Genomic DNA, 17,459 nt, shown 5'->3' with positions numbered 1-17,459 from the left:
TATTTCCATCCTTCCCCTTATCATCCACAGGGAGCAGGATGGTCGAACTGAAGAGATCTTCATGGAATGCCCAGACCTTTATCTCTTCCCTCTATCAGGTTAGGTTTGCTCCATTTCTATGACTAACAGTGAACAATTTGCAGGTGAGATTTCTCAGTGTCATCAGGACTCAATGATGAGTAAGCCTAGGCCTGGAAACATATTGCCAGTAAAGACAGCCAAGGCTTGTTAACTCCAGGAAGATTCTCCAGATGAAGACTGTGAAATGGTCATCAGGGCAGGAATTCCAGCCTAACTGAGACTGAATTAATGAAGGGAACCAAAGAAGACAGATACAACAAAGCAAGCCTTTGCACTGCTCCAAGACTTAATTGTAACCTACTCATACTTCTACAACATTATCAGCAAGTAAAAATGGTGTCACCCTCACAACAGGTAGAGAGAAGATCCTCTAAGAAATGGTAGTAAATACTTTAGGAATGATCTCTTCCTCCCCTTTCCTTCTCTTCCTCTAGTCTGTTCTCTTATTTTCTTATCAATCAGGGTAGAACAGTCATTCAAGCATAAGGAGATACAAGAAAGAGAACGTGTTGGGAAATGACACTGTATGTATAGATAACTATTACCAGAGAATAAATGCAGCTAGGGAATAAATTGCAGTCAGCTTTTGATTGAGAGAAAAGACTGGACAGGTAGGCATTGATTCAGTAAAGTACATCTTTGTGGTATGTTCAAGATCTTAGAATTTTTCCTACAGGTGACATTTAGTAATTAAAGAGTTTTTAAAGATGTGGTCAGGTATTAAATACTTTTGGCAGGAATATGGAGAATCAGTACTAATGAAAGCTAGAGGGACAGTTAGGAAGTTTTTTTTTTTTAAGAAGTAGAGATTAAAGAAAGTAGTAGAGTTTTTTTTAAAAAGTACAATTTTGATACCAACATAGATTGGAGAAACAAATTTGGATATGAAGAATGAGGATGGCTGTGAGAGGTGAGAGAAAGGAATCGTCCTTCCTCCCTCTTTTCCTCCCTCTCTTCCTTCGTTCTGGGGGTTGAACTCAGGTCCTTGTGCTTGCTAGGCAGGCGCTCCACCATTTGAGTCATGCCCCCAGCCCTTTTTGCTTTACTATTTTTCAGATAGGGCCTTGTGCTCTTTACCTGGGCTGGTTATGAACTGAGATCCTCCCAATCTCCACCTCCTGAGTAGCTAGAATTTAGGCATGAGGCATTGTGTCCAGCCCTGAAGAGCATCTTTTAACGGAAAGTGTCTATGATAGCAGTCATACAAGCCACACTATGGGTAAAAGCGGGAGTCCATGGCGGTAAAATTAGCACTGAAGTGAGATTTTCCCTGTGGATCTTTGTCAAACTGGGTGATTTGTTTTCTCAGTTCTATAGGATTTAGGGAGAAATGAAAGCCAGAGCCCACTCAAGCTGGAGTAGGGGGAGTTTATATGATATTCCTCCCAAAGTCTGAAATCTCAAAGGACTACACTCTTAGACTGTGAATTAATAGAAATAAATGTGTGCCTTCTTCTACTGCACCCCAAGACTTGTTGAAGAAGAGTTGTCTATGTTAAAACTTGATGCTGAGCAGAGAAGGCAAAAAACTACAAACACATTCTTAAATAGACTTTAAGTGAAAATTCACAACTCTTAGAAGGTAACTGCCCCAATCCCTTAGATTAATTACTTAATTTAAAGTGATAGAAGACTATTGGATCATCTATCAGCTGTTAAAATCCTTTCTGAAATCAAAATCTTTTCTAAAGACATGCAGGTTTTTTTAAACCAATCCAAAGAAGTTAGAGCTAAAACAATAAAAAAAAGGATCACCCTACAGTCAAAAAGTAACAAAGCACAGCCACTTCAATAGAGAAACAACAGAAAATAGAATTAGACCCACAACACTTTATAAATCAGAATTAAGAGACAGAATGTAAAATGTGTGCCCAATATGATTCCAAAACTAAAAAGGGGCCAAAAAGTGTAAGTAAAGAGAAAATAGACTGAAAAACAAAATAAGGAGAGTCTTATCTGAAAAATGTAACAATTGAAATTTAAAAAAATCACCATGCATATTTAACAGAAGATAAAATTCAGCTGAAAAGAGAACAGAAAGATAGACTCGAAGCAATTATTTAGAATGAAGCTGAGAGAGTTAAAATAACAGAAATGATGAAAGAGGTTATAGGAATGACAGAAGAAGAGATTGAAATAGATAAACAATATTTAAAGAGATAACTTCTGGAAAATTTACAGAGTCAATGAAAGACACTAATCTACAGATTTAAAAAGGTCAATGCATTCCCACAGAAACCCACACATATTCAAATCACATTGAAATTATAATTAAAAACACAGAAAGCATTTTGGAGGCATTTAGATTATCTTGAAAACAACAACAATTATACTGAAAGCCAACTTTTAACAGCAACATTGAGTGATATGGAGGTTATTGTCAATGCACTGGGAGAAAATACCTGTTAATCTAAAATTCTACACTCAGCGAAGTTATCTTTTGAGAAAAGAAAATTTCAGTTATATAATAAATGGACTAAAATCTTTAAAACTCCAAATTTAAATTTAATTTAAAAAACATGCATCTCTATGCTATTCACAGAGACACATTTAAACATAAAACACAGGAAACGAGACGTGAGTGTAGAAAAGGTTACATTGGAGACATGGTATTGAATAACAGTAGTGGAGCTATAACGATCTAAGCAAAATGGGCACTAGGGGAAAAAGCCCCACAATAAAAAGCCATTGCAAAATGATGCAAAGTTAAATTTATCATGAAGATATAATAATTCTAAAGTTATGAGTGTCTAAAATTAATATTTGTAAGAAAATCTGACAACCATTAAAAAGACAAACTTACTGAATAAATAATGTCATTAAGATTAAATCATAAGAGCACAATACTGAAGAGACTATTCTATCCTTGCAGGAAATTTAAGCATACTTCTTCTGAATGAACTGATACAGTAGATTAAAAAAACATGTAAGGAAATAGCAGAAGGGCTGGAAAGTTTTGGCCTGTGCCACCAGTGAGGCCTACTGTCTCTTTTATGCTGTCTGTGAAGTAGTAATTCTTTTTTACATTTCTAAAAAGCTAAAACAAAATTAAAGGAATATTTTATGACATGTGAAAATTATATAAATTCAAATTTTAGTGCCCATTAGTAGTTTTAACGGAACACAACAGAACCAGGACATACTTAATTGAGTATTGTCTATGGCTACTTTTATGCCTCAATGGAAGACCTAAGCAATTGTGACAGAGACCATATGGCCAACAAAGTCTAAAATAATTACTATCGTGCCCTTTACAGAAAAGTTTGCTGGACTTGGATATAGATCTGGAAAACACAACTAACAAGTTTCATCTAATGAAAACAAAGAGACCCTGTACCAATAGTTATAGGATATATGCTACTTTCAAGAACAGAATTCATTTTTTAAGACTTGACCATATATGAGGCTATAAATCATGTTGCAACAATTTTCAAATAATTAGCTAAAAATCAATTGCAAAAACAAACTAGAAGCAGTTCATAGGCTTGGAAATGTAGAAGGAAATTTAAATAATTCAATTTTTTTGTAAAGAAAATATTACAATGAAAATTAGATGATGTTTAGAACTGAAACATAACGGATATACTAAATCTTTCTTGTGAGAATTCACAAAATGAATGAAAACTCAATAAATATCTTTAAAGTATTTATCTACCAATAATCAAGTAAATGCAAATTAACATAGTAATAATATGGATTGATGATTTGTCAAATTGAATAAAATAAAGGGAATAATGTCTGTCATTGGCAGAGGTATGAGGAGATTGGCCTGTTTATACTGTGGTAGTAGAGGGGTATAAATAATAAATATTTCTCAGGACAGCAATCTTGTGATTTTCATTATTGGAGACACTGTTGGTTGTTTACTCAATGGTCATCTACTCTCTTTTTTCTTTATTAGAATGACACTTCTGAGAAAAAGTCTCAAAATGTCAGATACTTGTCTTTCCAGCCTGGGTCCCCAGCCAGCTCTAGTCAATAAAAGGAGGTCAACTGAGGATGAGGTGGGAACGAGACACACTTGAAGAAAGCTCCTGTATTCACCCAATTTCCTTTCTGCTTTGAAGTTGCTACATGAAGAGCTCAAGACTAGAGCCAATGTACCTTCTGGTAACTTGAGTTAAAGGCTGGGGACATCCCAGAGATGCCTGCTCAGAATCTTGACATCACTGATCTGCTCAGCCAACCTTAAAGCAGCAGCCAAAGAAGTACAGCTAGTAGTGTGTAAAAATGTACACAAGAAGATGTTCATTGTTTATTACTTAGAAAAAGCACAGTTGTGATTCTGCCTTAGCAATGAAAGTTCATACACACGCCTATGCCTGTGTATGAACTTTCATATACATGCAAGTATGTTCATGAAACAGATGAGAAATATTACAATACTGTTAATAAACCCAATAGGAACTGAGAGGCTTGGATGGTTACCTTTCTTTGTGATGACAGTCTCAGATGGTGCTGTTTCTGATTTTTGCTGAGAAGCCGAATCCACCAGATCCCCATCATGAGGGCTCACTGACATTTCAGGAGGAAGATAAATAGGTCCTGAATTGGGGCTACTACTCACAGAGCCATCTGCGAAGAGAATCTGAAGGGAAAACAAAAGTTCTTTGCATTCTCAGAAGCATGGAAGAGGCTGGTAACTCGAAGCACTGTATGTCAAACACTTTCAGGTTCACACTAATCCAAAGAAGGAAGGCTGATGGCAGATCTCCAGATCCCGGCACCAGAAAGTGTTGTGGAAAGTTCCATGTTATGGAAGGGAAGATTCGCGTCTCAGGAGCTAGCTTAATAATCAGTACAACAATATGGTTTTATATTTTTCATTTACTTTCTGGTTTTTTAAATGTCCTACCTTTTCGTGAATCCATTTGAGTATTTTGCCATTCTTTACCCTTATTTTATGTAATTGGAAAATTATACACTTTATTTCAGTTTTTCAAGTGGCAACATTTAAAATTTTATCACAGATTTCAACATCCACTTTCTGTTAATATATGTCTGTTGTGCATGGTATCTCTAGGTATTGCAGACACATCTATCAGTATCAATATATATATATAGCCTCCCAAGGAGCACAACAGGAATTCCAATGTCTTCCTGGTTCTTATTCTCTCTCTCTCTCTCTTTTTTTTTTTTTTGGTGTGTCTGTGGACTGAACTCAGGCCCTTGTGCCTGCGAGGCAAGTGCTCTGCTACTGACCTACGTACCCAGCCCCATGCTCCTATTCTTTTTATTGGTAATTGGTTCTCTTTAGGAGACTTTGAGATTATTTACCTGTGCGGTCCTAAAATTGCACAATGACATATTTATTTGATCTTTTAAAGATAAGTTAGTGCAGTCCTGATTGGCCCTTGGTTGTCTGGTTTAATCTGATGTATTTTTTTAAGTTCTGGGAGAATTTCTTATGCTGTGTGTTTTGTTCTTTTCCTCTTTCATTCTCACTGTTTCTTCTCCTGGAAATTCTAGCATATAAATTTCTTTTCTCTCCTCATAATCCATCACTCCTACTCCTTGATCTCTCATAATTTTTTTAATTACTAAGAACTCTTAATTTTTTCCATACCAATTTTAAATTTATTCTTTTATGGACTGTTGACATCTCAAGTCTCTGCCTAAATTACTTTTACTCACTTTTAAGGTTTTCATTTATTCTCTTTTGGGGGTGATTTTAAAACAAATACTGAATTTTGTATGTTATTTTCATGGAATTAATTTCTCTCCAAAGTCGCTGACTCTCAGGTACCTGGTCTCACTTCTCACTGGGACCCCTTTCCTCCCTGGGTGGAGTGGTGTCTCTTGATAGCGGCTCCTCTGCAGCGGTCATTGGGAAAGGGTGGGGAAAGGAACACAGCTTTTGGTTTCTGGTTCTAAGCCTCTAGGTGCTAGTGAGTTACCTGCAGAACTACCCTATTGTTCTGAACAGAGAGGTGAAATATCTGTTAGAATTCCCATTTTGATTTTTTAAAGTTTTTCTCTTGTTTTCAAGCTTTGTTCTTGCTTCTCCATCAGTCTGATCCTATCTGACTTGCATTTTTTAGGAATTCTCCACATATTTTGATCTACTGATGATATACTTTGTTGTTCTCTAGTACTGTTATGAGTTTATTATTTACAAGTATTTGTTGTATTATTTGAAGGCACCTTGAGAAGAAGAGAAGACAAACTCTATGTTCAGCCTGCAATCTTAGATCCTGCATAGAAATGACAAGTTTATTTGGATGCTGTTTTCATAGATAGTGTTTTTTCTAACCATGCTACCCTTCATTTGTCATTTTAAGGTATCATACTATTCTCTTTGTTCCTCCTTTCTGCTATAATGCTTCTCTTATTCAGAGCCCGTCTTTTACTTTGCAGCAGGGAGGAGGAGTGCTTTGTGTAGTATAATCTTTTACCTGTGTGGATCCGTCCAACATATACTTGACAACAGTGCCTTGACTGGTGATGACTCTTGATGCCTCCTGCTCTGGGGGTGGCATCACTGTTTTGTAGAACTCATAGTGCTTCACCCTCTGGGGGTAGGTCTGACGGACCATGATGTCCCAGGTGGGTCCCTCATCCATAACATATTGACCTTAAAAAAAAGACAGCGCTCTTTTATGAACTGGGTGACGCTGCGGGGCTGGGATTTGATCTTCTTGCTTTCATTATTCTGCCTATATCTGAGTAATGGGGCAGTATCTATGCCATAATAGATGGCCCAGAATCTGATTCTTTGATGACCTTGTTATACTCAAATGCAGCAAATCAGTTCATCTGTAAGCACATAATAGCACCTTCTTCATTTAAAGGTGTCTCTAAGGAAGCTCAGAATCTCCCAGGGCAAAATTAGCAAGGAAGCAGCACCCCCAGCTCCTGTTGTTTTATTTATTTTTCAGATAGGAGCTCACACTTTTGCCTGTGCTGGCTTGAGACTGTGATCCTTCAACTTATGCCTCCCAGAAACTGGGATGATAGGCATGCACCACTGTGACCAGCTTATTGTTTGAGAGAAGGTAGCTAACATTTTTTGCCCAGGCTGGCCTCAAACTATGATCCTCCTAATCTCTGCCTCACACATAGCCACCTTAGAGTAAATTCTTCCTCCTGGATAGAAAATGTTGCTATGTTGCCTGGCCCAGCATCCTAGGGAAGCTCACTCACACCCTCCTAAATCATCCATCATCTTTTGAAATTAACACAATCCCCTCATCTCTGACAAAGTCTAGCAACTTGTCAAGGTCCTGCTGTTAGCTGGTCAAAGAGACACGCTCACCTTATAAACTCCTCAAAAACAACAAGTGGGGGATTGGTCTGGTAGACAGCACCTGTAATACCAGCTACTTGGGAGCAGGAGAGTGGGAAGATAATAATTTGAGGTCAGTCTAAGCAAAATGTTAGTGAGACCCTCAACTCAACCAATAAGCTGGATGTGTTGATGCATGCCTGTCATCCCAGCTATGTGGAAGGCTGTAGGTAAGATGATCTTGGCTGACCCCAGGCAAAAACACAAGACCCTATCTGAAAAACAACTAAAGCAAAGACTGGCTGAAGGCCTGGCTCGAGTGGTAGAGCAGTTGCTTAGCACGCTTGAGGCCCTGAGCTTAAACCCAAACTCAAAACCAAACCAAAACAAAAACACCATGGTATTATGGAGAAATTCTGGCATATAGTACCCAGCCAGTTTGTTGCTGATTAATTTCCTCTTAATTTATAATATGGTTTATTGGAGGCCGAAAGTCTAAGCAAAGGGATTCATATGTAATGATGGCATTTTAAGGACTACATCAGGCTGGTGGAATATACTTTGCAGTGATGGCCCTTCATGACTCTCTTCAAATAACAGAAATACAACAAGATAACGAATGTTATTGAGATGTTATCTCTCTCTGTATATTATATATGTGTCTTATTGAGTCCAGTGCAAAAACCCTTTTAAGCTTTCATTTTTCAGAGTTTTCAAATGAAGAAATGAAGGCTTAGAGAGGTTTTAAGTTTTCTAAAATTGCACAGCCAGTACAGAAGAGCTGGGATTTGACTCATTTTCTTGTAATGTAAAAACAACAACCACTCCCACAAAATTACAGCAAAATACCCACAAAACAAACAAAAGATAACCTCTAACATCGAACAATATATTCTAAGTTAGAAATTATTTCTAATAGAATTTCAGGAAAGAACTCAAGTCTAGGCTCTTCTTCTTAGGCCGGGTAACCTTTCTCTATGTCCAAGGCTGACCTTGAAGATAGTGTTACTTTGATATTTATGTTGTAGGTATGTTCGGACTTGAATTAGGATATTCATCATATATGGGAGATTTAAAAAAGATGGTGTGTTCCAGGTAGAGTTATTGACCATATTTTCTGCTCTGACATAAGATTGAGCACATCAGGGTAGATAATAAAACTATTTAGAAAAGACGGATGTAACAGGCATTAATCTGGGGTTTGATAACAGGATCAAGAAAACAAATACATCTGTGAACTTGAAGCATCACTCCAGAGCAGTCATTGCATCTTAGGCTCTGAAAGAACTTAGTGACCAGTAAACACAGTGGGTTCTGTCACGGTGAAACCTGAACACAAAAGAACCCGTGGAGACAGAACAGGGGCTCAGGCTCTATTTTAAATAATTCACCAGATCTATTGAAAAGCAAAATCAAAACCAAAATAGATTTACTTCAATGTCTGGTTTATTTTCTTTTGACTGGCAAGTAAGTAAAACACTGAATCATTTTTAGATCAGTAGTCTTTTCCTTTTATAGATATACTTTTCAAATGTGGAATACATAAGGGAATTAAAATAAAGAGGATACTTGGTTGAGAAAAAATCAAGATCTACTGATATCATCTAACATTTATCAGGTCAGGAAGCATGGTCCAGAAATAGTAACTAATTTAAAAGGGTCATATATTTAGTTTATATCAGAGTCAGCTTGGGAACTCAAGTCCTAGTCAGTGCTTTCTTCGTTACACTCCCTACTTCTGCTGCACCAGCATGTCTCCATTTCAATAATATTCAAAATTAACCCAATGCAGGTGCCCTACAAGGTTAATTAAGGAAGTCTGTTTGTCCTGATTTATGCACCAGAAAAGGTTAGAATAGGATAGAAGTAGCAGACTGTATACAATTATGCACTGACAAATGGGAATCAAGACCGGTTTTCTTGATTCATTTAACCTGTGCTTATCTCAATTTACTTTGTGCTCGCTGTCCTTTTTGTCATCAACCTGCCAACTACTGTACTTGTGGCCCTCTGGAGAGGCAGGAACACGAGTTCCACTAGAGATGGTGAAGAGCAATGGCTTTGCCATCAAGGGACCAAGACGGATCCTAATTTGGTCTCTTAGTGGTTGCTGGTCTTGGGCAAATGACTGAACCTCCCTGAAGCGTTGATTTCCTTGCTTTGTAAAATGGAGTTGTGCGCACCTAGCTCATCATATTTGTCTTTTCCTGTGTACATTAAGTACTTAGGCAGTATCTGGCCACAATAAGTGTCTGAAAATGGTTGTTATCATTATACTCATTATTTGAAAATGGTCTATTGTTCATCATCAAGAAGAGGTATGTAACTGGTATTAACTGGTAAGGAAATCTACATTTTTCCAATGGAGGTGTTTTTTGTCTTGTTTTCTTGAGACAGGGTCTTCTTAGATAGCCTAGACTGGCCTTAAACTCTTGATCCTCCAGCCTCAGCATCCCAGGTGCTGAGATTACAGGCATACATCACTACCCCTGGCTTGTGATTTATTTTTCAAATGACTTTTTGCCCCCTGCTTCCATGCCCCAACCACAGCTAGCACTCACCTGTGTAATCTTGCCCAATGAAAGTCAACAGGAGGCCATTGGGGCAGGACACATTTAAGTTTTGGAAGGTTGGAACATAAGGAGTCTCTTGTAAAACAAGTTCCGGTTCTACTTCTTCCTGTAAATAATTTTGCATATAAGTAATTGTTTGACATTTTCTAAATGAGCTATTATTCATTTTGACCAAGCAAGGACTTGGTGAGAGCTTATGATATAACTTATGAACAATTAAGTAGATTCTGTGACATCCTGAAAGGAGACACGAGTTGTTGCCTTTGTGAAGTTTTGTTCTACTTGTAGAATGGCACATACACAAGGGAGACGAGTAAACAACAGTTCAAAATTGGTGGCACACTTTTCCTCAGGAAAGGGAGAGGTAAAGTTTAAAGAAACCATTGGGAAAGGATTTGTGGCAGAGGAGGCTTGAAGGAGGCCTTGAAGGATGCCATTATTCTGAAGTGTAAGAAGAACATGGGCAATGCTATGGTATGAATGTTAGTGTCCTCCAAAACTCTTATGTGGGAACCTAATATCCTGAGATATTATGAAGACATAAATTTCAGGAAATGAGCAAGTCACGGGGACCCTACCTTCATGATGAGATGACTGCCTTTATAAGTGAGGTTCAATGAAGCACCCTTACCCTTTCTGCCATATGAAAACAGTCAGAAAGTACCATGTATATAGGAACAGGACTTCACCAAACACTGAGCCAGCCAGCACTTTGATCTTGGATTTCCCAGCCCTAGGATTTGAGCAATGCATTTCTATCGTGTGTAACATCACAGTCTAAGGTATTTTGTGATAGCAGCTCAAACAGACTAAGACGCACAGAGTGTGGGAAACTAGATACCTCACTGCCTTTTTTGTGTGTAATTCTTACATTTTGGGAGCTAGAGACAGTGTGCTGTTATAATACTTGCCCTTATTTTTCTGTAATAAATATGCACTTCTTTCGTAGCAAGTGAAAAAGACAATAAAAAGTTTTTTATTAATTAATGAGGGTTCATGTGTGTGTATGTTAAAATTCTAGCTAATCTTAGGTCAGCTATGCTTGAATCCCTTGATTAGTCACTCAAAAAAGGAAGTTATTTGTTAACTTCCAAACAATCCCTAATGATAACTACTTCAGTTTTTCCAACTGATTTTTTTTGTTAGCCAGTGAAACCATTCTAATATCCCATCACTAGGTCTTTAGCTTATTCTAATGAATTATCTATTATTGATAATTTAGGTTGTTATGTCTTTTCTTTGTTACTAATGGAGGAAAAATATGAATGATTAGCTAAAAATGAGTTAAAAACACAAACCAGGGCTGGGTGTAGTGGCACTTGCCTGTAATCCTAGCACTTGGAAAGTAGAGAAAAGAGGATTTAGAGTCTGAGGCTACATGGTGAGTTTGAGGCCAACCTGATTCATAAGGAGATCTTGTCTCAACAAAGAAAGAAACAAAAAACAGAAAAAAAAATTAAGAGGGAAAAACTTATGAAGTTCTACAGAATGAACAAAAATACTAAAAACCACAAACCTGCCATGTCAAATCTGTCCTTTCACACAAAGCTAATAATCATTGCTTACCCCCTCATTCTTGAAATTTTTGAAAATCTTAGGTGAACTGATGTATTTGCTATCAAGTTGCTTCTGTCTACTACTTTACTTTTAAATGCATTATCTGTGATTTTTCTGTTCAACACCTGAACTTTTAATTTACCAATGGAGCTATGTAAATATGTAAAGAGGCCAAATAATATTTATACCCCATAACTTTTAAAGGGTCAAACTCTGAAATCTGGGTTCTTGAGCATTTTTAAACTCATTTTTCTTCTAATAAGTTGTGAATTTGTGCACTGTACTTTTAGTAGTAAATACCAAGAATCAAAATTTACCCGTATATTTTGTTATCCCTCTTTAGAGCTTTTTTATCTGTGTTCTACTAGGGAGATGTTTGAGGTCAAAGCCTCTGTGTGTGTGTGTGTGTGTGTGTGTATGTGTGTGTATCTATGTGTGAGCATGCATGCATGCCTGTCACAAATGCAGGTCTGTCCTATGATGAATAGGTTGGGGGCAGAAGGTGGGTTACTCTTTCACCAGCAGTGACCTGTCCCTTAGTCTTGCTGAATTCTTGGCATATCAGTATCTAAGTGCAAGTCTAACAAATGGAACTCTTTCTGTTGTTTAGCTGCAGACTTTTGTCTTCCAACTGTTATTTATCTCAATACAACTAAATCAAGTAATAAAAATAAGAAATTATAGGAATTGAACCAGCCCAAAGGAAATAAATAAATAAATAACCCAAGAACCATAGTGGGGAAGATTGAACTAGTCCTTCTGAGTTTAGAATGAATGACCTGAGACAACTTATGCATGGCAATGTCTCCCGGAGTGGGAATTCAACATTTATGGCAAATTCTTCTTGCTCATTCCCAGTTTAAATTACAAGGACTGTAATTGTGTGCATAATAAAATGTATGCACTATGATAACTTTAATGATATGAGTCATGGTTTTTAAAAAGTTAACATTGAGGCAAAAACAGAGTTTGGAAATCTGTGGTGAGGCTCATTTACCTTTTTCTCTTCTTCTTTTGGGCTCTCCTCTTCTTTAAGGGATTCTTTGGGTTTTTCTTTGCCTTTCACTTTCCCTTTTACTTTGCCTTGAGGAACAGGCACTATAACGGGAATCACTGTTGCTGTAAACGCTGAAGGGATATTCAACATGGCATCCAAATTAGGATCCTTGTCATCTGTAAATAGGTAAAAGGGAAAAACAAGTAAATCAAACATTTGCATTTGATATGTTTATTGAATAACATATCTTAAAAGTATGTACAAGTTGGCAACAACTTTTACCTTGCTGAATGTGTTTTATTGGTTGGATATATTTCAGGAGAAATGTAGTTGATATGAAAATCAAGATTGTAGTTAAAAAATTTCAGAGACTTAATACTTTAGTATGCTTGATTAATTGAGTCATTATTTCAAGAACATTATTTCATGTTCTTGTCTTCCCACCTAAGTTTTAAACTTCTTAATGGTACAGCAGCAATCTTCCTTCCACTTATTTGAGAAATAGGGCATATGAAAAAACTTTGAAGTCTTACTGGGGTCAAAATAGTCTAAGATCTGCATGCAAACAGCAGAATATAAAATGTATTAAATAGGAATATAGTAAATTATACAATCAAGGAAATCCAGCAAAGCAATGGATTGTTTCTTTAGCAACAGATGGTAAACGATGTTGTCCTGTAGGTGATCTGTTTTCTGCTGGTTTTAAAGCACGTGTAAGAGCTGATGAAAGGAGGAATTGCATGGGTAGCTCCATGACATCCCTTTCTTCTTAAAGTCTGTTCTCTTAGCTCCAGGACACCACTCCCTGGATGTCTTAAATCTCTAGTCAGTTTTTCCTTGGTCTCCTTTACTAACTCCCATTTTTTTCATTCCCCAAAATGTTTTTATATTCTGGTGTGCATTATGTTCTCAACTCCTACTCCAGTAATAATTATTCAGGGGATTAAAAAAACCAAATATTCAGTATTGACCTAGTGACTCAGACTCATAGGAGATGAAGCCCAGTCGGCTACAGTTGTGACACGCTACACGTGACTGTGACACAGAGCCAGTACTGAGCACCTATGTATGTGTGTGTATGTGTGTGTGTGTATATGCGTGTATATGTATATATGTGCATATATCTATATATATTAGATCTGGATGGTTTTCTTTACTACCAGGGTTCCAGGTGCCATCTACATGCTAATGACTCCAAAATTCACATCTTAAGACATGACCTTCCTTCTCAGGTCTACATCGTGTGCCTAACTGCTTAAAGACCTCTCCTGGTTATGGTATTAGAAATATTTCAAATTCTATCAAGTTAAGAAACAAGATTATAGCGACTCATGGGAGTTGTCTCTGCAGGAAAGGAACTACATAATAAGGAGATAACTTGGTTACCATGATCCATACTGCCACTTAATTTTAAGGTTATGTGGCATAGAGATGACTTACTGATTTTTGTAATGCTTTAAAAAATATGTTGTGGTTAGTTCCCTTTAAAATGCATGCAAACCCACAGATTTCTTAATTGGTCCTTGGTACAGTAACATACTACTTTGTGGTTTGAAAGGAAATAGTTTCTAGTTGGAGAATTTGTTCATTGGAAATAGGGCATAGAGATCCTTCAACTTGTCCAATGAATAGCTCCTTTAAGACTAATGTCCTAAAGCACACGGAGCAATTTCACAATCACAGAATTCATAAAAATGTTGTTCTGTAGAAAATCAAGTGGATTCCTTAGTAAAGTCATGTTTTCTTGGCACCAACTAACAGAATTATTTTCGTGGGCTAGTTAACAATGATGAGTGGAATATTGTGTGTGTGTGTGTATACATATGGTCTTACATGTATATGTGACTATTTAAAAGATCATATAATGATAAGTGGTGTTTAAAGGTCAAACGTTAAGGGATAATGGAGTGGCTCAAGTGGTAGAGTGCCAGCCTAGCAAGTATGAGGCTCTGAGTTCAAACCTCAGTAGTACCAAAAAAAGAAAAAAGAAGTCAAGCATTATTTGCTATATGTGAAAGCTTCTATATGTACATGTATGCACATATGTGCACACAAGCATATATATGTAACACACATACATTTCTGATCTCCACCTTGCAGGAAAACCTATGACAGGCATTAAATCTGAACAGGTTTATTGACACGCATGCAGACTGAGGATGGGCAGGCACCCCTGGCATGGGAGGGACACAGTGATCTTTCTATTGTGTTCATTTTACCTGGCGCCAATCCACTTGATCCATAATAACTTATTGAGAGGCAGATTCCATTTTCTAAAGTGGCAGAAAAAGATCCAAACTTGCTAACAGCTTTATTTCCCATATTCGATATTTCTAAAAGACAAAATCGAATCAAGGACATTTCCATTTTATTAAGAAGAAATGTAAGAGAAACTCAGTGGGAAGTCTGGGAATTAAAAAATAATTGAATTAGTTACTCGGGGAAGTCAGAGGGGGTTTTGTCTCAAGCCTGAAATGAAGAAAGGAGATGAGCTGGTGAAGGGCGGAGCCATATGCAGATTATTGATCTGGTAGATTGTTGATATGACTTTTAAATTGAAAACCACTAGGTCAGTCTCAATTTCCTCACACTTTATAACACATTCTTAAATCCCTGCATTTAAAATTCCTTATATTTTAAAACACATTTTAAAATTGTTTCAGTCAAGCATAACTTCAATGAAAAAAATTTTAAGAATACATATTCTTAAGGCATGTGTGAAGAATTTGTGAATTTTCTTTTCTGTTGTTTTATTTGTAGCTTTCCATTTCTTGGGTTATCATACAATGGACACTGGACAGAATGATTTACAGTATTACAACCCATGAAGAGGTAATGTCTACACTTGGACATAAAATGAACAATGGAGTAAAAAAAGGACTTCACGACAATGAAAACATAAGGCTCACACTGGGCGAAAATATTTGCGAGTGAAGTCTCCATTCCACACGTTCACTTTGACAGCCCCAGCCCCTGTAATCAATCAAGTTATCACTCAAGATATTCATAGGGATGTAAACATTGAGAGAGCACGCTAAAATGGGTGCCATCTAAGGTGAAAACATAATAAAACTAAGCAAATGATAAGTAAACCAGAACAGAAACCTCTGTAAAATGGGAGGGGAGAAAGCAAGCATGGCAGGCAATGGTACCTACTCTGTCTCCCCATCTTTCTCCCTGTCTGTCTGTTCATCTGTCTATTGTTGCCTCAGCAGGTGAAAGAGACAGCAAACTTTTTCTTACAATATCCAGACAGTAAGTATTTTAGATTTTGTAGGTCACACACAGTATTTATCATATATTCTTTTGGGTAACAACTTCACAAATACAAAAACTATCCTTGGTTTATGGGTCATACAAAAGCAGATCATGGGATAAATATAAGCCAAAGTTTGCAGGCTTTGGAGAAAATTAAAGCTGAAATGATAAAAGACAATCTTAGAATGGAATGTTCACACCTGTAACCCTAGCTTCTCAGGAAGCAGAGATCAGGAGGACCGTGGTTCAAAGCCAGCCCAGGCAAATAGTTTGTAAGACCCTATCTCCAAAATACCTAACACAAAAAGGGCTGTGGAGCGGCTCAATGTGTAGGCTCTGAGTTCAAACCCCAGTACTGCAAAAAAAAAAAAAAATTATATGCCGTTTAACCACGCAAAAAGGGAATGATTAAATTATTAGGTATGTATGCATACATACATTTATTTATTAATTTTGGTGAAATCACAACCTAAATTTGGTAGAAATACCTGTTTCCACATAAAAACATGAAATGATTAAGGAAATTGTGATATATGCATATATCAATGAGATATTATTAAGTCATTAAAAAATCTTGTTATCAAAGAATATTAAGTGAACAGGAAAATGCTTGTGATGATATACAAGAAATACACTATGAATCGTGATTATCACTGGGTTGGTAAAATTATAAGCAACTGTTATTTTCTTCAAATATTTCTGTATTTAAAATTATTTTATGATAATCAGTATATTTTTATATCAGTTAAAGCAAAGTAATTTTCAATTTTCTGTGTTAAGTAAGAGTATATTCATACTTCTCTTGGGTTTGAAAATTGTCACTGTAACTAATTTTCTCAGCAGAATTTTGTAATTGATCCCATTTATAGTAGACTTCTTAAACATTTTAGTAATACATCTCTTTTTTCAGGTATAACCCATGCCACTTTGGACAAGAAGCAATGGATTTCCCCAGATGTGTTGCCTACAGGTATTGAATGGAGTTATCTGAAAGTTTCATGATTTAAATACTGGCCATCCATTTATACCTCTGATCTCCAAGCAGGTAATGATTTTCATAGGCAAGCTGATTTTTCCCTTGTCCTTGAAACCTAAGAGATTTTGTGCTACTGAGAGAATTAAATGATAGAGCATAGGAAGAAAACCCCATTACTTGGGGTAAACTTCAGTAGAATTAATTAACGAGGACCCGAGTCTTAACAATGATATATGATACAAGTACACAGACCAAAATTAAGGGCAGAATAGATATCACAAACTCAATGCTGCTGTGTAAAGGAAGCTGGACTAGAGAGACTCTGTATGACAAGTGGATCAAGAGCTTGCTGCCTGGAGGCAGCAGGAGCAAGTAAAGAGTTCAGTGCAGAAGGGCTATGTATATAATGCAGATCCACACTGCATTATGAAAAATATATATCAGCAGAATGGCAAATACCTCAGGGGCCACCTATAAAACCTGCATCTGTTCAGTGGGAGGGATACTGTGTATTTCTGTCAGGGAAGGGTTGACACATTGCTTACAAATTAACCTGCACTGCCACAATGAAGCAGCTACTTACTTTTTTCAATATTTTGTTCCTCAATGTTTTCTTTTTCTTCCTCTTCTTCTAAAGAATAATCCTTTTCTTCTGTTTGCTTTTTCCTAATTGGCTTTGGGTCTTTCAAGTGAATAATAAAATTGTGCTTGTCCTTTTTCACTTTCACTTTAATAAAAGTTGAACCTATGGAAGAACCATGGGGGAGAAAGAGGGCTGATTTTCTGAGGGAC

The 17,459-nt window shown here is 36.8% G+C and overlaps 1 protein-coding gene across 1 annotated transcript in view; it reads right to left on the bottom strand.

Annotated features, from left to right (window-relative positions):
* Spag17 (sperm associated antigen 17) overlaps positions 1–17,459 on the bottom strand; it is a 206,691-nt gene that overhangs the window by 61,905 nt on the left and 127,327 nt on the right. Inside the window, exons 23-28 of the mRNA XM_074050665.1 lie at positions 17,251–17,412; positions 14,653–14,766; positions 12,434–12,609; positions 9,868–9,985; positions 6,477–6,655; positions 4,510–4,669 (exon numbers count right to left, since the gene is read on the bottom strand). Of these exons, the coding sequence (XP_073906766.1) occupies positions 4,510–4,669; positions 6,477–6,655; positions 9,868–9,985; positions 12,434–12,609; positions 14,653–14,766; positions 17,251–17,412 (909 nt within the window). The remainder of the gene's footprint in view (positions 1–4,509; positions 4,670–6,476; positions 6,656–9,867; positions 9,986–12,433; positions 12,610–14,652; positions 14,767–17,250; positions 17,413–17,459) is intronic.

Source organism: Castor canadensis, chromosome 12 (genome assembly GCF_047511655.1).
Source record: "Castor canadensis chromosome 12, mCasCan1.hap1v2, whole genome shotgun sequence".
Taxonomy (NCBI): domain Eukaryota; kingdom Metazoa; phylum Chordata; class Mammalia; order Rodentia; family Castoridae; genus Castor; species Castor canadensis.
Note: the sequence above shows the minus strand (reverse complement) of the source record. Positions and strands in the feature narration are given on the sequence as shown.